Consider the following 20,535-nt stretch of genomic DNA (forward strand, 5'->3'; position numbering starts at 1 on the left):
GGAGATTTTATCACATAAAGGAAAAAGAAACAATGAAAAAGTAAACTAAATGCATTCCAGCTATCATGGTAGGCATTGAAGATTATAAAAATGCTTCACTTACAAGGGTAGGCACCTAAAAGATAATTTTAAAAATAAAATTATGAGGAAAAAACCTTTCTTTTTCCATGTATGTCTACTTTCAGACTCATGCCCAATATGTAATATTGTGTGTTGAGGATATAATTAAATTGTATTTCAGAGTTATCTCCTTGGTCTTAAATTTGATCTTTTGCTAGCTGATAAAGACCAGTGAAGGACAGTGGATGCAGACTCTGAGCAGCTTTCACAAGTACCACATTCTCCTTTATATCTGCTGAAGGCAGAGGGCCAAAACCCAAAAAGTCAAATGTTTTCTCGGGTGTATCTTCGGGTGCCTGAGATACAGTTAATCTTTCCACCATCTTTCAGATTCCTGGGGGAAATATCACAGGAAGTCTGAAAAATCTTCCAGGGGTTCATGACTCTGGAGTCACCTGGGTGCTGTTCTGAATCCTTGACCTTAGGCGAGTTATTTAATCTTTCTGTATGTCAGTTTCCTCATCTATAAAAGGAGCATTAACAGTACTTACCTCACAGTGTTAAGAGGATTAACTTAGTTAATATATGTAAACTGCTTAGAATAGTGCCTGCTACTGCTTAGTTTTGTCACTAATAAAACATTATTGAGCTTAGTAACCCCAAATACTGTCAAGGTCCCACTGTCTCTGATTTCAAAGTCTGGGGCTCTCCGTGTAGTTTTTAAAAGGATCAAGAATGCTTATATTAATAAGATGATATCAAAATGCATTAGTGTACTGTAATGCAATTGGCACCACATTTAACCACCCATCTAGCAATAGCTAAAATAATACCACCAATTTATTTATTACCATAATCTTCTCCTCTTAAAATTTCAGGAGCAATGTAATTAGGAGTACCACAGAAAGTGCTGGTTGTATCTCCTGGCCGTAATCCTTCCTTTTATTAAAAAGAACAGAAAGAAAGAATGAGATAAAAAATTCTGTTTTAAATTTCCCCTTTCTATTTCACCTATCATATAAGTTCAGCATCTGTAGTGATACATTAAACTCACTAGAACAATTGCCTTTATTATTATTATTATTATTCACAGGGTCTTGCTTTGTCGCCCAGGCTGGCATGCAGTGGCACGATCTCAGCTCACTGCAACCTCCACCTCCTGGGTTCAAGCAATTCTTGTGTCTCAGCCTCCTGAGTAGTTGGAATTACAGGCAGGCACCAACACACCCAGCTAATTTTTGTATTTTTAGTAGAGACAGGGTTTCACCATGTTGGCCAGGCTGGTCTCGATCACCTGGCCTCAAGTGATCCACCTGTCTCGGCCTCCCAAAGTGCTGGGATTACAGGCGTGAGCCATCATGCCTGGCAACTGCCTTTATTATTAAAATCACAGATCACAACTAAATAGCTTGAAGAAAACCTGTCCTCATTAGATGTTGCTAGAGTTGATTCAATTAAGGTAAGACTTGCATTTAAAATAATTTACATACAAGTTAAAATTTAATACCAAAATTTTAATATTAGTAGAATAAGGCATATTTCATGAAGAAAAGAAGCATTTTAAATCTCACCTCCTAATACAACCATTGATAAGACTACAATATTTTCCTTCTGTTTATTTTTCCTAAGAACACTTTTTTTTTTTTAAGACAGAGTTTCACTTTTGTTGCCCAGGCTGGAGTGCAATGGCACAATCTCAGCTCACTGCAACCTCCACCTCCCGGGTTCAAGCAATTCTCCTGCCTCAGCCTCCCAAGTAGCTGGGATTACAGGTGTGTGTCACCAGGCCCAGCTAATTTTGTATTTTTAGCAGAAAATGGGGTTTCTCCATATTGGTCAGGCTGGTCTTAAACTCCTGACCTCAGATGATCCACCCAACTCGGCCTCCCAAAGTGTTGGGATTACAGGCATAAGCCACCACGCCTGCCCTGTTGATTTTTTTTTTTTTTTATTTGCCTTGTGGCCAGAGAATGGTTTGAATATTAGTTCATTGGAATACATTGAGATTTCCTTTATGACCTAATATATGGCCAGTAGCCCATGTGTACTTAAAAGGATATATAATCTTTACATGCAGGGAGTCTCACTCTCTCTAATGTCTCTCTTCCTTCTCCCTCACTCCACACACCCATATAGACATACGTATTCGACATATATATATATAAAAGCTCTAGCTTCTTTCCAAATCTTTCTCTGCCTACTGATTTTTAGTATGTGTGATGTATCATTTTCTAATATAGATTATTCTCATATTAACTTTTCCTATCATGATTGGAGATTGTGAAATTCTCATACTAATTTTGTCCTTTTTTACTCTTTGTATTTTGAGACTGCGTTGTTGAGTGTATGCAAGTTTATATTTGTTACAACTTCTTGGTGATTGCCCCATTAATTATTGGGTAGTTCCTTTACTATGCCCGTTAGTGTGTTTTGCCTTAATTTTTTCCATCCTGTAGCTATTAAAATACAGGCCGGGCATAGTGGCTCACACCTGTAATCCCAGCACTTTGGGAGTCCGAGGTGGGTGGATCATTTGAGGTCAGGAGTTTGAGACCAGCCTGACCAACATGACCTCAGGTGATCCGCCCACCTCAGCCTCCCAAAGTGCTGGGATTATAGGCGTGAGCAGTGCGCCTGGCCCTTCCTTCCATTCTTGTCCCTGACTCACCCAGTTCCAGCTCCCTAGAGGCAACCACTATTATGTGGCCCTCCAGAGATATTCTGGGCATGGTGAACATATTTTTCTTCAAATTTCACCCTATTATATATAACACTGCTATAAACATCTAGAATAAATATTTAGTAATATGTTGTAACTCCAAGAATTTTTTAAATGATTTCTAAAAGGGATATTATATGCTATTTTTAGCAATGTGAATATGGTTTTTATTGTTTTCTATTATTGGCAATGGTAGTTCATTCTCATGATAAATGACATGTACTTTCAGTGTACTAGTCAGAGGTAAGAGATGTAGTCTGTTAACTTTTTTTTTTTTTTTTTTTTTGAGACTGAGTCTTCACTTTGTCGCCCAGGCTGGAGTGCAGTGGCACCATCTCGGCTCACTGCAAGCTCCGCCTCCCGGGTTCGCGCCATTCTCCTGCCTCAGCCTCCCGAGTAGCTGGGACTACAGGCGCCCGCCACCGCGCCCGGCTAATTTTTTGTATTTTAGTAGAGACGGGGTTTCACCATGTTAGCCAGGATGGTCTCGATCTCCTGACCTCGTGATCCGCCCGCCTCAGCCTCCCAAAGTGCAGGGATTACAGGCGTGAGCCACCGCGCCCGGCTAGTCTGTTAACTTGTAACAGTTATGCTTAATCATTCACTTGTTGAGTGAATGTTGGAATGTAGGTCCACTTGCTGAGTTTTCTACAGCATAACATAGATGTTATTAGAATTCCTCTGTTGATTAAAAAAACACTTAAAGGCACATCAGTTCATAAAACCACTAAAGGTTTCCACTCAAAAAATCAATGTTCGGCCGGGCGCGGTGGCTCAAGCCTGTAATCCCAGCACTTTGGGAGGCCGAGACGGGCGGATCACGAGGTCAGGAGATCGAGACCATCCTGGCTGACATGGTGAAACCCCGTCTCTACTAAAAAATACAAAAAACTAGCCGGGCGAGGTGGCGGGCGCCTGTAGTCCCAGCTACTCGGGAGGCTGAGGCAGGAGAATGGCGTGAACCCGGGAGGCGGAGCTTGCAGTGAGCTGAGATACGGCCACTGCACTCCAGCCTGGGCGGCAGAGCGAGACTCCGTCTCAAAAAAAAAAAAAAAAAAAAAAAAATTCAATGTTCATAAAACATTTCAAACATAACTCTAAAGATATTAATTCAAGTTTTCATCACTATCCTCTGCAATCTTTATAAAGAAATTCATCCAACACTTGCATGAAGTCAAGCTTCAGGTAAGTTAAATGTTGACTCTAAGTCATAAAAGAGCATTCAAACTTTTGGAGGGTGAATGTCTCATAAACTTTCTTTTTTTAATTTTATATATATATATAGAGAGAGAAAGAGACGGAGTCTCACTCTGTCACCCAGGCTGGAGTGCAGTGCAGTGGTGTGATCTTAGCTCACTGCAACCTCCGCCCCACCCTGGGTTCAAGAGATGCTCCTGCCTCAGCCTCTCAAGTAGCTGGGATTACAGGCACGCGCCACCACACCTGGCTAGTTTTTGTGGTTTTAGCAGAGATGGGTTTTCACCATGTTGGCCAGGCTGGTCTAAAATTCCTGACCTCAAGTAATCTGCCTGCCTTGGCCTCCCAAAGTGCTGGAATTACAGGCATGAGCCACTGCACCTGCCCTAGGCAGCTCTTGGGGAAGGGGGAAAGGCAGAAAGGGAGGTAGGAGGACATTTGATTTAAAGACCTACTCAATAAAGATCTCAAATTTATCAAAGACCTGGACTAACTTGATTGAGGATCCCTGTAAGAAATGAAAATGTATAAGAAGCCAGTATTATTTTCCAGTAAGGGTAACAAAAGACCAAGAAAGACAAAACGAGAAAAGTCTTTTTCTTTTTTGGAGATGGAGTCTCGCTCTGTCGCCAGGCTGGAGTGCAGCGGTGCAATCTCAGCTCACTGCAACCGCTGCCTCCCAGGTTCTTGCCATTCTGCTGCTTCAGCCTCCCGAGTAGCTGGGACTACAAGCACCCACCACCATGCCTGGTTAATTTTTTTGTATTTTTAGTAGAGACAGGGTTTCACTGTGTTGGCCAGGATGGTCTCGATCTCCTGACCTCGTGATCCACCTGCCCTGGCCTCCCAAAGTGCTGGAATTACAGATGTGAGCCACCACTCCCGGCCAAGAGAAAAGTCTTAATTCATTTTTGTGATTATATTTTCTTTCTTTTTTTTGAGACGGAGTCTCACGTTGCCACCCAGACTCGAGTGCAGTGGTGCAATCTCCACTCACTGCAACCTCCGCCTCCCAGGTTCAAGCAATTCTCCTGCTTTAGTCTCCTGAGTAGTCTCCTGTGGTCCCAACAGGTGTGCCACCATGCCCAGCTAATTTTTTGGTGTTTTTAGTAGAGATAAGATTTTACCATGTTGGCCAGGCTGGTGTCAAACTCCTGATCTCAAGTGATCTGCCTGCCCAGGCCTCCCAAAGTGCTGGGATTATAGGTATGAGCCACCACATCCTGCCCATTTTCATTGTTTAAACAATGCAGTAATTCCATTAAAGTTGTTATTTAAAAATAACATTTTAAAATGTTATTAAAATGCATTAGTGTACTGTAAGGCAATTGGTAACCACATTTAACATAACATTTTAAAATAACAACTTGAAAAATACTGAAATGTAAACAGAATCAACATGTGATGCTACATAACAGAACGATACATAAAAGAATCAGACAACTCTGTATGTTAAGACTTCACTTAATGTTGTATTATAAGCATTTTATAGGCATTATAAGCATTGTTATGTCTTTCTGTTTTAGACAGGATCTCACTGTCACCCAGGCTGGAATGCAGTGGTGTGAACACAGCTCACTACAGCCCCAGGCTCAAGTGATCCCCCATCTCAGCCTCCCAAGTAGCTGGGACTACAAGCACAACCAAGGAAGTGTAATTTTCCTATTTTTTGTAGAGATGGAGTTTTGCCATGTTGCCCAGGCTAGTGTCGAACTTCCGAGCTCCAGCGATCTGCCTGCCTCGGCCTCCCAAAGTGCTGGGATTACCGGTCTGAGCCATCATGTGTTACGTATTTTTTATAAACATCTTCAGCCAGGAGCTGTGGCTTGCTTTCTTTGTTAAGGTAACTGGAACAAAATTATCCTCACATAGTAATAAGACAAATAAGTGAATGTATGAACTGCATTCCCCATTCACCTGAGGAAAGTGCCTCCAGAGCCTGGAGATTATCTAAATGCTAACATTATGAACTCCTGGGTTTGAGACTAGCCTGGGCAACACAGCGAGACCTCGTCTCTATTTAAAAAAAAAAAGTAAAAATAAAATAAAAATAAAGATCTTAAGTGACTTTATAATATCTATCATAAACTACAATAAAAGTTTTAGTCAGAAATCTCTCTTCATAAACCAAAATATTTACTTGGAATATCCAAGAGGCAGAATTACTGGATCAAAGAACATGGCCATCTTTAGGATTCCTGACAATTCCCCATCAAACTGCTTTTCAAAAGGTTTGTAACAATTTTTTTTTTTTTTTGAGACAGAGTCTTGCTCTGTCGCCCATACTGGAGTGCTGTGTGGCACAATCTCAGCTCACTGCAAGCTCCGCCTCCTGGGTTCACGCCATTCTCCTGCCTCAGCCTCCCGAGTAGCTGGGACTACAGGTGCCCGCCAGTACGCCCAGCTAATTTTTTTTGTATTTTAGTAGAGATGGGGTTTCACCGTGTTAGCCAGGATGGTCTCGATCTCCTGACCTTGTGATCCGCCCGTCTTGGCCTCCCAAAGTGCTGGGATTACAGGTGTGAGCCACCACGCCTGGCTGTAACAATTTATACACACACCAGTGACATATGCCCATTTCTTTAAACTTTTTTTTTTTTTTTTTGAGATGGAGTCTCGCTCTGTGGCCCAGGCTGGAGTGTGGTGGCGCGATCTCGACTCACTGCAAGCTCCGCCTCCCGGGTTCCCGCCATTCTCCTACCTCAGCCTCCCGAGTAGCTGGGACTACAGGCGCCGCCACCATGCCCGGCTAATTTTTTGTATTTTTAGTAGAGACGGGGTTTCACCGTGTTAGCCAGGATGGTCTCGATCTCCTGACCTCGTGATCCACCTGCCTCGGCCTCCCAAACTGCCAGGATTACAGGCGTGAGCCACCGCGCCCGGCCCATTTCTTTAAACTTATACATACAGACTATTCTAACTTTATTTATTTATTTATTTATTTATTTATTTATTTATTTTTTGAGACGGTGTCTCACTGTGTCTCCCAGGCTGGAGTGCAGTGGCGCGATGTCGGCTCACTGCAAGCTCCGCCCCCCGGGTTCACGCCATTCTCCCGCCTCAGCCTCCCAAGTAGCTGGGACTAAAGGCGCCCGCTACCGCGCCCGGCTAGTTTTTTGTATTTTTAGTAGAGACGGGGTTTCACCGTGTTAGCCAGGATAGTCTCGATCTCCTGACCTTGTGATCCACCCGCCTCGGCCTCCCAAAGTGCTGGGATTACAGGCTTGAGCCACCGCGCCCGGCCATAACTTTAAAACCAATATCTCACAGGCCAAAAAAAAAAAAAAAAAAAAAAATCTCGTTTTAATTTGTGCACTTCGTATGAAGGTTAATACTCTCCATGTTTTTTGTTCAGTTTCATTTATTCTTGGGGATAAGACTCCTCTATCACTGTCACTTTTTTTTGAAATGAGAAAAAATCCCTCAGGGAAAAAAAATGACACAGAGATCAAAAGAGTATCACAAATATAAGTGATAAGTATACAGGGGTTCCACTCGCTAAGCTTTCTAATTGTTTATGATTGAAAACTTATATAATAAAAATATGTAAGGCCGGGCACGGTGGCTCACATCCATAATCCCAGCACTTTGGGAGGCTGAGGCTGGTGGATCACCTGAGGTCAGAAGTTCGAGACCAGCCTTGCCAACACGGTGAAACCCCATCTCTACTAAAAATAGAAAAAAATTAGCCAGGTGTGGTGACAGATGCCTGTAATCCCAGCTACTTGAGAGGCTGAGGTAGGAGAATTGCTTGAACCTGGGAGGTGGAAGTTGCAGAGAGCCGAGATCGTGCCATTGCACTCCAGCCTGGAGCCAGCAACAAGAGCAAAACTCTGTCTTAAAAATTAAAAAATTAAAATTAGCCAGGGATGATAGGGCGCACCTTAATCCCAGCTACTTGGAAGGCTGAGGCAGGAGAATGGCTTGAACCCAGGAGGCGGAGGTTGCAGTGAGCCAAGATGGTGCCACTGCACTCCAGCCTAGATGACAGAGCAAGACTGTCTCCAAAAAAAAAAAGAAAAACAAAATTAATTAATTAATAAGTATCATGTGAAAAGTGCGGCTGAATTCTGTACATGAAATCAAACATAGTTTAAGTGAATATTTTATTCTTTAATGCATGCTGAAAAAATAATAAAGTTAAATCTTCGATACAACTAGGTTGTCATATGCCATGTTATTAGCATTTAGATAATCTCCAGACTCTGGAGGCACTTCTCACAGGTGAACAGGGAATGCAATTCACACATTTACATACTGGTTGTTGTTATTACTATGTGAGGATAATTTGGTATCAGTTACCTTAACAAGGAGTAGTTCCTTATGCATTTTGTGGGAAAATATCAGACCTTTAAAATGGAACACTGTTATAAAAAGAATAAAACATCAAGAAATAAAGAAGACATATTCTGAGAGTAACTAAAATTCTTGTTTTATCCTATTATGCTTTATGTCAGATGCTTAAAATTTAAATATAAAAAAGTTTTACTTCTGAGGAAAATCCTGAATGCACTATATAAGATTCACTACTAAACGGCAAAAATTGGAAGGTCATATACAAATGGTTGTGTTAAGCAGTGGAATTGCAGACAATTTTTATTTCCAAATTTTCTTCAATTATATTTCAACTTTCAAAATAAAAGTTAGGTATAATAAAAAGAAATTAACTCTTATTTTAGTACACATAACACAGAAGATACAAATTTTACAAATGTTGTCTTTGTGCTAGAATTCCACAAAGTTTCTTAAGTAAATTAGCAACATTAGTAATCATTTCCCCATCTTTAAACATGAAGTTATTTTACAAAGACTACTAGCTGCTGAAGACCTTTTAAAATAACTAGAAAATTTTCCTCACCTTACACATGCCGTAGTCAGTGAGTTTAATGTGGCCTTCAGAGTCCAGTAATACATTGTCCAGTTTCAAATCTCTATAAATTATCCCTCGCTCATGAAGATAATTTAATGCTAGACTGATTTCTGCAGAGTAAAATCTAAAATAAAATAAAAAATAAGTCATTTGATTCAACCATATTTAAGTTCTACATTTGTAACCGGAAACAAAAATTCATATCAAAACATATTTTTTTCTCCCAGTGATTTTAGGAACAAGTTTTAAAAAAGAACTGAAGAATCACTTTAAAACATCTGAGCCCAAGACACAATTGTAAAAGTTCCTGTCTAACTTAAACTCACATTTTTCATAAAGCTATTAATTTGATAAGTCTCAAACAGGGGTTCTTAATCTGGGTCCTTGGGTGAACTTCAGGCAGTCCATACTTCTACAACTGGGGGCAAAGGTGTATGCACAAATGTACATGCACTGTATCTACAGAGTCCTCAAAGCTTCATCACTTCTCTAAGGAACCCATGATCCCCCGAGAAGGCTAAGAACCACTGATGGGGTTGAGAATAGAAAGAATACTACGAGTTGACTACTCAAAACCATAAAATCCTCATGAAGGTTTTAGAAAAGGAATTAAATGAAAATACTCTACAACTATAAAATTCAATATTAAACGAAGAACTTAAAAAAACTGCTACCAACTCACTGGTGACAACCCAGAACTTATGGCCTGAATAATGAAAATGGAACGCCTGAGCTGATATATGGCTGCTTTGGTGGCATATGATCATGATCATGTGTGGAGGGACATAACATACACCTTCGAGCTACTTAATTCTGTGATTCGGGAACTTAAGCCCTTATCCTGGGCTTTCGTCCTCACAAAAGCAAAGATGGTATAAAACCAGAACTGACACATTAATATAGTAAAAACCAGACTAGCTTTCCCACATTCAACTGAACAAACAAAAGAAACAAATATTGGCTATGTTTGCAATTCAAAATATCATCTGTGGCTCTGCTAGAAGGGTGACCATTTTGATAAGGCATAAATACACAACGAAAATAAATGAACACCAGACCAACAACAAAACCCAAATAAAAAACCCAGCTTGGCCTCCAGATTAGATAAGTACAATTTATATCTTCTTATGAAATTAAAGATTATCACTTTTTGACAAGCAATAATGAAGTAGCAAATTTTCCAAAAGTTTTTAATTTAAATGAAATTTCTAATATTTGTTCCCTGCATGATAATTACATACATACACAAACTCACGTGCTTCATTTTGGCATTACTCCTGTGAAGTAGGAAAGGGTGAGAATTACCGCTGATTATGAATAAGAAACAAAACATGGTACTGATAGATTAAACCTTTTACTCAAGGCCATGATCCCTTCCCACCAATCTCCTCCAACTCATAAACAATTTACAATCTTGTATATTAATATCAAATTAAGGGCACAAAATTAATATTCAATACTCTTTTTTTTTTTTTTTTTGAGACGGAGTCTTGCTCTGTCACCAGGCTGGAGTGCAGTGGTGCGATCTCGGCTCACTGCAACCTCCGCCTTTCGGGTTCAGGCAATTCTCCTGCCTCAGCCTCCTGAGTAGCTGGGATTACAGGCACCTGCCACCACAACCAGCTAATTTTTGTATTTTCATTACAGATGGGGTTTCACCATGTTGGTCAGGCTGGTCTCAAAACTCTTGACCTCAGGTGATCTGCCCACCTCAGCCTCCCAAAGTGCTGGGATTAGAGGTGTGAGCCACTGTGCCCAGCCAGAGGGATCATTTAATTACTTTCAAGTATATATGAATAGCACTTTTATCGTGAAAAACTCTCTGAGAGACCACTACAAACCTGAAAAGACTAATTAAGTGTTTATTAGTCTCAATTATTTAAATGGCTGATCCTAACAGACAAAATATTTGAAAAAGATTGGTTTTAGTAGACTAAAGGTTTCCCTTTTAATACTGTTAACACTTTTCAATTGCTTAGGAAGCACTGTGTGCATGTGTATGTACATGTATGTGTATGTACATGTATGTGTATAAATGTAAAATCATATACACTATAATTGTTTTACACATATATAAGTGTTTTACACTTTCATATATAATGTAAAGTAACTTTTAGCTCAGCCTCTGCATGACTTACGAAGAATTAATTGTAGAAAAATAAATTATTTATCTACTGTTTCAACCACTGCACATAAAAAGCCACAAGGCCCCGAAAAGAAAACAACACAAACAGTAAACAAAAACTCACCTGGCATGTTCTTCAGGAAGTTTTCTTTGTCGCTGCATATGAAACATTAGGTCTCCTCCATTTACATACTCTATAACAAAGAACAATCTAAAACACAGGGGAGAACCCATGAAATCAAGATCCAAAATAAGGTAGTGTAACTTTGCATTTTCAGAAACCATCACAACAGACAGCATTCTCTACTATTTAGCCTTTAAAAAGATGCCAAAATTTTGGTGGAAACAAAGAGTATCTAGGGTACAGAAGATACGGAAGATACAAGAAAGTAAACCAGCATGATAATAATTTTGTAACCGACTACTTCTGTTCTAAAGTAGTACCACTTGCAACCCAGAGTCACTCATTAATATCCTAATTTCAGCATTTGCTAAATAAGTAATTTTTGACTATCAAGGTATTTTTCTTCCTTGTTAAACTCCAGAAAATTTTAAGTCATAAAACTAGAATATTGGGGATATTTAAAAGGTTGGATTTCTATTGCCATAATTATGACACGGCTATTTCTTTTTCTGCCTAAAGTAGGTCATTTCCTAATGCTGATCTAATATCAAACTGATATCACTGATGTGAGTATTATTAGCAGGAAGTTACAGGCCTAACACTGTTGTGTCCTCCATGATGTCTACTTCATGAATTAGAGCAAGAAGGTTCTAACTATGTAATATGACCAAAAATATGAAGCCCAGTAATCATTCTATTATCTTTCAATCTTACCTGCTTTCTGTCTGAAAGCAAGAATGTAGCCCAACAAGGAAAGGATGATTGGATGCCTGCTCAAACACATGCTTCTCTGTCTGTACCCAATCAATATCCTGTTTTGAAACATGTAAGAAAGCTATGTCAAACTGATATCACAATTAATGATAAATTTGCTCTGAGCAATTCAATGGTTGCAAATGCAATGGTTAACTAGGCTAAATATCAAAACCTTTGATAATCATGAAATGAAAATTTACAAACAAAGAGAAAAATAACACTAGTAAATCTTTCAGTATTATAAAACTGTCTAGAAAAGTTTTACAAAGCTCAAGTATTTCTCCTGATAATAATGTGGTTTGATTTTTGTTTTTCTAAAAAAATCGAATAATAATCAAATTACTTTAAATATCTTATACAGTCTATAAGAAAAGTAAACTGAAATAATATATTTCATTTACTTAGCACATATTTAGAAAAGCAGAATGAGATAATAAAGCACAAACATAGAGGTTTTCTTTAAAATAGTATTCTTGGCCGGGCGCAGTGGCTCATGCCTACAATCCCAGCACTTTGGGAGGCTGAGGCAGGCGGATCACTTGACGTCAGGAGTTCGAGGCCAGCCTGGCCAACATGGTGAAACCTCATCTCTACTAAAAACACAAAAATTAGCCAGGCATGGTGGTGCATGCCTGTAATCCCAGTTACTTGGGAGGCTGAGGCAGGAGAATCACTTGAACCTAGGAGGCAGAGGTTGCAGTGAGCCAAGATTGCACCACTAGCACTCCAGCCTGGGTGACAAGAGTGAAACTCAAAAAAAAAAAAAAAAAAATTAAGCAGTTTAGAAACAATAAAATACGCAGTGCTTACCTCATCATCATTAACAAGCTCTTTTTTCACAACTTTCATTGCATAAATACGATCTGTTTTTTTTAATCGAACCAATAGTACTTTGGCATAACTTCCTCTTCCTATTACCCGCAGCAAATCAAAATCCTGGAGACCTAAACTGGATGAAGCTTTGCCACTTTCCCTGGTGTTCATTGCCTGTTGAGAACATTTGTATCAGAGTTATAATGGGAAATGCTTTGCATAGTACATTATATTTCTAACACCTAGTTGTACCTGTAACGATTTAAAGATATTTTCCTAACAGAAATATGTTTTAAGTTCTTAATAGTTTTCAAACGTCATTCCAAACCATATAATCTAACTACCCAGATTATATGGATGAATTTTGAGATAAGAGGGATGGTAATAAGAATGGGTGGGGAGGGAGTTGAAATCACAAAAATATTGAAGGACGTCTTAAAAAAGGATATGATAACTTTCAGGTAGAAAGGCAATAGAGATGCAGGAATTTAAAAAACACATTAACCTTGGTGACCAAGAGATTGGGGGTACCACTGACAGGGAACGTCAAGTGTGTGGCTAGGATAAGATTGACAAAGTTACTGGAGAGAACGATTGGATTTTTCATAATAAATTCAGAAATTATAATGAGACATCAAGATGAAAGAGTCTGCTGGAAGCTTGATGCATAAAATGTAAGCTAGTGAGAGCGCACATTCAGAGGCGTTTTTGGGTGCTATAGACAGAAAACAAGCAAGAAGTAGTTCAGCAAATGGAAGACATTCTTTTCCACAGAATACCAAGGCCCCTCTGGGACGACATAGTAAGCCTTAAAATTCATTCACAACTACAAATGTAAGCTTCTGGCAATTTACAGAGAAGCCTGAAGACAGTCTTTTATTAGATGCCTGCAAAATCATCAACATACAAGGGACCCATGAGAATAAAGTATGAAATCTCTGAAGTGAAGAATACCAAGAAAAGCAAAGAGGAAATTCTGAGAAAGATAAAGAAACCTGCAAGCACAAAACTGAAAGAAGGGTATTAGAAAAACTGAGTGAGAACGACAACTTAAAAATTTAGAAATAATAATTTGGGCTGCACACAGTGGTTCATGCCTGTATTTCCAGCACTTATGGAGGCTGAAGCAGGTAGACTGATTGAACCTAGGAGTTCAAGACCAGCCTGGGCAATGTGGGGATAAACCTCATCTCTACCAAAAAATACAAAAATAACTGGGTGTTGGTGGTGTGCACTGTAGTCCCAGCTACCTGGGAGGCTGAGGTGGGAGGATCACCTGAGCCAGGGAGGTTGAGGTTGCAGTGAGCTGTGATTGTGCCAGTGCGCTCCAGCCTCTGTGACAAAGTGAGATCCTGTCAATAATAATAATAATAATAATAATTTGATTTGGTAACAAGGTGATACGGTTTGTATATTTGACCCCTCCAAATCTCAAATCTCATGCTGAAATGTGATCCCTGGTGGGAGGTGTTTGGGTCACAGGGACAGATTCCTCATGAATGGCTTTGTGCATTCCTGTGTGGTTAATGAGTGAGTTCAGAGTGTGGCACCCCCCCTGACTCTGGTGCTCCCTCTCTTGCCATGTGGCACACCTGCTTTTCCTTTGCCTTCTGCCAAGACTGAAAGCTTCCTGAGGCCCTCACCAGATGCAGATGCTAGTGCAATACTTATTGGTCAGCCTGCAGAACCGTGCGCCAAATAAATCGTGTATAAATTACCCAGCCTCAGGTATCCCTTTATTCCTTCCTTCATTTATTTATTTAAGAAAAGTTCTTGCTCTGTCACCCAGGCTGCAGTACAGTGGCATGAACATAGCTCACTGCAGCCATGAACTCCTGGGCTCAAGTGATCCTCCTGCCTCAGTCTCCCAAGCAGCTGGGACTACAGGCATGTGCTTCCATACCCAGCTAATTTTTATTTATTTGTTGTAGACATGGGGTGTTTTGCTAAGTTCCCAAGGCTGGTCCCGAACTACTGGCCTCAAATGATCCTCCAGCTCCAAAGTGCTAGGATCATAGGCTTGAGCCGCAACACCCAACCTTCAGGTACTCCTTTGTAACAACACAAAACAGACTAACACACAAGGATAAATAAAGTAGAGTGAAAAGAAACCACGTTCAGGCAGGTTAACAAAGAAGAGAATTGTAAGAAAATAAGTCAACATACAGACTTGAAATATGGCTAACTGGAAACTATAAGAGAGAATCAAGTGGAGCAAAAAAGAGCAGAGTAAACTTCACAGACACAATAATAAGGCTGAATGAAATGACAGAAGCCACATAACAGTGAAACGTCATCTTCAAAGGGCCTAAAAGAGAAGGAAACAGCTGACTTAGAATTCTCTATCCTGCAAAAGCAGCTCACAAAGTGAAAGAAAAACATTTTCAGACAAACAAAAACTGAGTGGATCCATCACTAGTAGGCACTCACTAAAGGAAAAACTAAAGTTCTTGAAGGCGAAAAAGCATGATCTCAGATAGAAGAACAAAGATGTAGGAAGGAACGAAAAACAAAAAGGGTAAAATGTGGGTAAATCTACATAAGGAGTAACTGTTTAAAAAAACAAATATACACACACACAGAATTTTAAACTCTGACAATAATAGCACCCAAAGGCAGGAATGGAAGAGGAATGAATTTAAAGTGTGCCAAGCACTGCATTTTCTAGAGAAACAGTAAAAGTGTTATTTGTAATATTTTTTAAATTCAAATTTTATCTTAGAGGGGCTATGTGTGTGTGTTTGTTACATGGGTATATTGTAACCAGGTAGTGAACGTGGTACTGAATAGGTAGTTTTTCAACCCATGCTGCCCCCGCCGCAAGCAGCATCTGCTGCTCCTATGATTATGTTTATGTGCGCTCAATGTTTAGCTCCTACTTGTGAGAACATGTAGTATTCAGTTTTCGGTTCCTGCGTTAATTCGTTTAGGATTATGACCTCCAGTACTATCTATATTGCCACAAAACACATGGTTTCATGTTTTCTTTGCCCACTCCACTACTGATGGACTCCTAGGTTGATTCCATGTCTCTGCTATTGTGAACAGTGCAGTGATGAACATACAAGTGCATGTGTCTTTTTGACAGAATGATCTGTTTTCCTTTGGGTACATACCCAGTAATGGGAGACTGCTAGGTCAAACAGTAACTCTGTTTAAAGTTCTTTAAGAAATCTCCAAATTGCTTTCCACAGTGGCTAAGCTAGTTTACATTCTCACCAACAGTGTATAAGCATTCCCTTTTCTCTGCAGCCTCACCAGAATCTGTTGTTTTTTGAGTTTTTTTTTTTTCTTTTTGAGATAGTGTCTCACTCTGTCACCTAGGCTGTAGTGGCGCAATCACGGCTCACTGCAGCCTCGACCTTTGGGGTTCAAGCGATCCTCCCACCTCAATCTCCTGAAGAGCTGGTACTACAGGGGCGCAGCACTGGACCTGGCTAATGTTTTATTTTTTTTGTAAAGACTATGTTGCCTAGGCTGCTCTTGAACTCCTGGGCTCAAACAATCCTTCCGCCTCAGCCTCTCAAAGTGATGGGATTACAGGTGTGAGCCATCACGCCCAGGTTGACTTTTTAGTAACAGCTATACTGACTGGTGTGAGATAGTATCTCACTGTGGATTTGATTTCTATTTCTCGATAATTAGTGATGATGAATGGTTTTTCAGGTTTGTTGGCTGCTGATAGGTCTTATTTTGAGATATGTCTGTTCATGTCCTTTGTTCCCCCCCATCTTTTTTTTCTTTCTTTAAACAGAGTCTTGCTCTGTTACCCAGGCTGGAATGCAGTGGCATGATCTTGGCTCATTGCAACCTCTGCCTCCTCAGTTCCAATGATTCTCATGCCTCAGCCTCCTAAGTAGCAGGGATTATAGGTGTGTGCCACCATGCCCTAATTTTTTTCTTTTTTGTATTTTTAGTAGACATGGGGTTTCACTACATCGGCCAGGCTGGTCTCAAACTCCTGGCCTCAAGTGATCTGCCTGCCTCTGCCTCCCAAAGTGCTGGGATTACCAATGTAAGCCACCATGCCTGGCCCTTTGCTCATTTTTTAATGGGGTTGTTTTTTGTTTTTAAGTTCCTTATAGATTCTGGATATGAGATCTTCGTTGGATGTATAGTTTGTGAATATTTTCTCCCATTCTGTAGGTTGTCTGTTTATTGGTAGATTCTTTTGGTGCACAGAAGCTCTGTAGTTTAATTAGGCCCCATTTGTCCATTTTTGGCTTTGTTGCAATTGCTTTTGGAGACTTAACCAAAAATTCTTTGCCAAGGCCAATGTTGAGAGAGTATTTCCTAGGTTTTCTTCTAGGATTTTTATAGTGTGAGGTCTTACATTTAAATCTTTATTCCATCTTGAGTAAATTTTTGTATATGGTGATAAGGGTCCAGTGGTGACACATGCCTGTAGTCCCAGCTACTTGAGAGGCTGAGATGGGAGGATTGTTTGAACTCAAGAGGTTGAGGTGTAGTGAGCCATCACTGCACCACTGCACGGCTGCCTGTGCAATAATCCTGTCTCACAAAAAAAAAAAAGAAAAAAGTTAAAAAGAAAAGAAGACTTTTTCAGACAAACAGAACAAGAAACTAAAACATAACATCAAACAGGTGACTTATAGGTTTCTTCAAAATAATACAGGAGTGAGGGAAGTGAGTAGACAAAATAAGGCTGGCCATGAATTGATAGTTGTTTTAACTAACAATAGATACAAAGGCTTTGTTATATTATTCTGTTTACTTTTATTTATGTTTGAAATTTTTGGCTGGGCACGGTGGCTCATGCCTGTAATCCTAACACTTTGAGAGGCTGAGCTGGGAGAACTGCTTGAGGCCAGGAGTTCGGGACCAGCTTGGGCAACATAGTGAGACTCTGTCTCTACAAAACAGAAAATGAAAAAATTAGCTGGGTGTGGTGGCGCATGCCTACAGTCCTGGCTACTCGGGAGGCTAAGGTGGGAAGATAACTTGAGCCCAGGAGTTCAAGGTTGCAGTGAGCCATGATCACACCACTGCATTCCGGCCTTGGCAACACAGCAAGACCCCAACTCAAAAAAAAGAAAGATATGGGAAAAAGAGACAGTGTGAACTAAACCTTTCATATCCAGAAATACACAAAAATGAAAAATTAAAAAACAGAAATACAAACATTATGGACGTAACTAGAAATGGTTTAAAAGGTTGCTAAGAAGTCAAACTGGGAGTGGAAGGTGTGAGACATGATCATCTTTTTCACTATAAGCTTTTTTCAAAAAACTGATTATTATTGTAATCAAATAATTTTAATTAAGAATTTGTTTTGTTTTAAAAACTGATAAAATAATAGTCAAAAAAATAATGACAGTTAACATGTTTAATCATTTGTTATCTAAATAAGCAATTCAGGCACAAAATGGAAGGGTCTACTACATATTTTAAACAATACTACCAAGTATTTTAAACAGTATCAAATACATTGTGATTTTTAGATTCAGCTATTTTAAAATAAAAATAAGCTATCCCACTAAATTATTTCCTATTTTAAATTAGTGATTTAATTAGTAAATTAAATGAGAACAAAACTCTGGAATCATCACAAATCATTTTTGTATTTCACCATTATGATCTAAAGTCTAAGCAGGTCAATATGTCATACTTTTAAACTCCTGAGCCTTATTAAAAAACTAATGACATAATGTACAATAAGACAAATTATCTTACCTCTTTTTCTTCACCAACTTGATCCAAACTCTCATGACTTGAAGGATTGTATGGAATTACTAAAAACCCATTAAAAAAAAAAAAACAAAAAACGTACAGGGAGAAAAAAACAGCAACCATTAATGAGTTTGAAATAAAAATTATCTCCTGATTTTTATTTTAGATTTTACTTCTGAATAAATTTCCTTATTTAAAACCAAATACCTGTCCTACTAATAACAAATTGTATGTAAATACAATAGTTAAATCCCAATCTTTAGTGAGGGTAAAGAGAGTAAGCATTACAATCCGGTAGCCAAGTACTGCGTTTAACAAGTACTTGTGTTATTTTTAAAACATTTCTCTTCTTTACAAATTAATCAAACACTTCCTTCTAAATGAATGACTCTATAAGATATGCTTAAACTTTTTACTATGATTAAGACACAGAGATACAGGACCTCTGGTTTTCACTTCTCACTCCATTGTACTCAAAATTTTCCTGACTACCACAATGGTCAAGTAAAGACAAGACAAGAATGGAACTTCTACTTCTTAAAGCTACTTGGGGCAAAAAAACACAGCCTACATTTCATAGAGCTGATCCTTCTATGACTAGGAGATTGCATCTTGTCTTTCCAGAAAAACTCCGTTGTTCTCCCTTTCTTGATTTACTCCAAAGAAGATCATGCTGTTCTACCTCCTTTCACTGCTCTCCAAATTTCCCAGATACGTGTTTAAGGTTTTGTACCTAACATTTTCACTTATACCATCTTCCTGGAATTTCCTATATTGCATCTCTCTATCTTTCACCTAATTTCTACTTCTGATAATAAAGCTTTTAATAAAAACAAGTTACTTCGGCTGGGCACAGTGGCTCACGCCTGTAATCCCAGCACTTTGGGAGGCCAAGGCGGGCAGATCACCTGAGGTCAGGAATTCGAGACCAGCTGGCCAACATGGTGAAACCTCGTCTCTACTAAAAATACAAAAAAACTAGCTGGGCATGGTGGCATGAACCTGTAATCCCAGATACTCGGGAGGCTGAAGCAGGAGAATCACTTGAACCTGGGAGGTGGAGGTTGCAGCGAGCCAAGATCGCGCCACTGCACTCCAGCTTGGGTAACAGAGCAAGACTCTGTCTTGAAAGAAAAAGAAAAAAACAAGTCACCTGAACACAGTCAACATGCGTCACAAAATCAGCTTCATGGTTTTCATTATGGAAAAAAACTGAGTTTGCTGAATTTAAAGGAGTCTCAAAAGAAATTTATGTGAACTAGAAAAAATAGTCATCTGTTGTGGTTTACATAACTTTTTTGTTTTTTTTTTTAAGTAGAGACAGGGTCTCCCTATGTTGGCCAGGCTGGTCTTGAACTCCTGGGCTCAAGGGATCCTCCTGCCTCTACCTCCCAAAGTGCTGAGATTATAGGTGTGAGCCAACATACCCAGCGCACAGTTGTCTTTAAAAAATGCCAAATGTGTATGTTAAATTGTGTGATTTTACCACAGCGAAATATATGTATTTACTTTTAATTGGAAAGAAATAAATGCTGTTAAACTTGGGTAAGAGAGTCACCTAAGTAAGTCTTTACATGCTACTCTGTGAATGAATAATGGGTTGTGCCAGTACCACTCTTACCTGTCTGTGCATGGTCAGAATGCATGGATGACTGATCCATGGGCATCACTGGTTCCTACAAACATTTCCAAAGACACAGTAACTCAGTGGAGTACCTCTATTACACCCAGAAACAACATTATTTCAACAATACACAGCATATTAAAATTTAATTTTGAAAGACCATAACTTAAGTGAGAATTATATTTACTCTTAATTTTGTTTTATGAAACTATACAATACTGCTATGAATGAGGTAATGTTAGTCACATTTTACAGAAAAGAAGATACAAGGCCGGGCGTGGTGGCTCAAGCCTGTAATCCCAGCACTTTGGGAGGCCGAGACGGGCGGATCACGAGGTCAGGAGATCGAGACCATCCTGGCTAACACGGTGAAACCCCATCTCTACTAAAAATTACAAAAAACTAGCCGGGCGAGGTGGCGGGTGCCTGTAGTCCCAGCTACTCGGGAGGCTGAGGCAGGAGAATGGCATGAACCCGGGAGGCGGAGCTTGCAGTAAGCCGAGATCCGGCCACTGCACTCCAGCCTGGGTGACAGAGCAAGACTCCGTCTCAAAAA

The 20,535-nt window shown here is 39.6% G+C and overlaps 1 protein-coding gene across 1 annotated transcript in view; it reads right to left on the bottom strand.

The window, feature by feature from the left end:
- PRKCI (protein kinase C iota) overlaps window positions 1–20,535 on the bottom strand; it is an 82,961-nt gene that overhangs the window by 12,961 nt on the left and 49,465 nt on the right. Inside the window, exons 5-12 of the mRNA XM_025377368.1 lie at window positions 20,199–20,200; window positions 19,977–20,031; window positions 18,359–18,417; window positions 12,662–12,838; window positions 11,810–11,907; window positions 11,096–11,182; window positions 8,835–8,970; window positions 912–999 (exon numbers count right to left, since the gene is read on the bottom strand). Coding sequence (XP_025233153.1) covers window positions 912–999; window positions 8,835–8,970; window positions 11,096–11,182; window positions 11,810–11,907; window positions 12,662–12,838; window positions 18,359–18,417; window positions 19,977–20,031; window positions 20,199–20,200 — 702 coding nt within the window. The remainder of the gene's footprint in view (window positions 1–911; window positions 1,000–8,834; window positions 8,971–11,095; window positions 11,183–11,809; window positions 11,908–12,661; window positions 12,839–18,358; window positions 18,418–19,976; window positions 20,032–20,198; window positions 20,201–20,535) is intronic.

The sequence above is a fragment of the Theropithecus gelada genome, chromosome 2, assembly GCF_003255815.1.
Source record: "Theropithecus gelada isolate Dixy chromosome 2, Tgel_1.0, whole genome shotgun sequence".
NCBI lineage: Eukaryota > Metazoa > Chordata > Mammalia > Primates > Cercopithecidae > Theropithecus > Theropithecus gelada.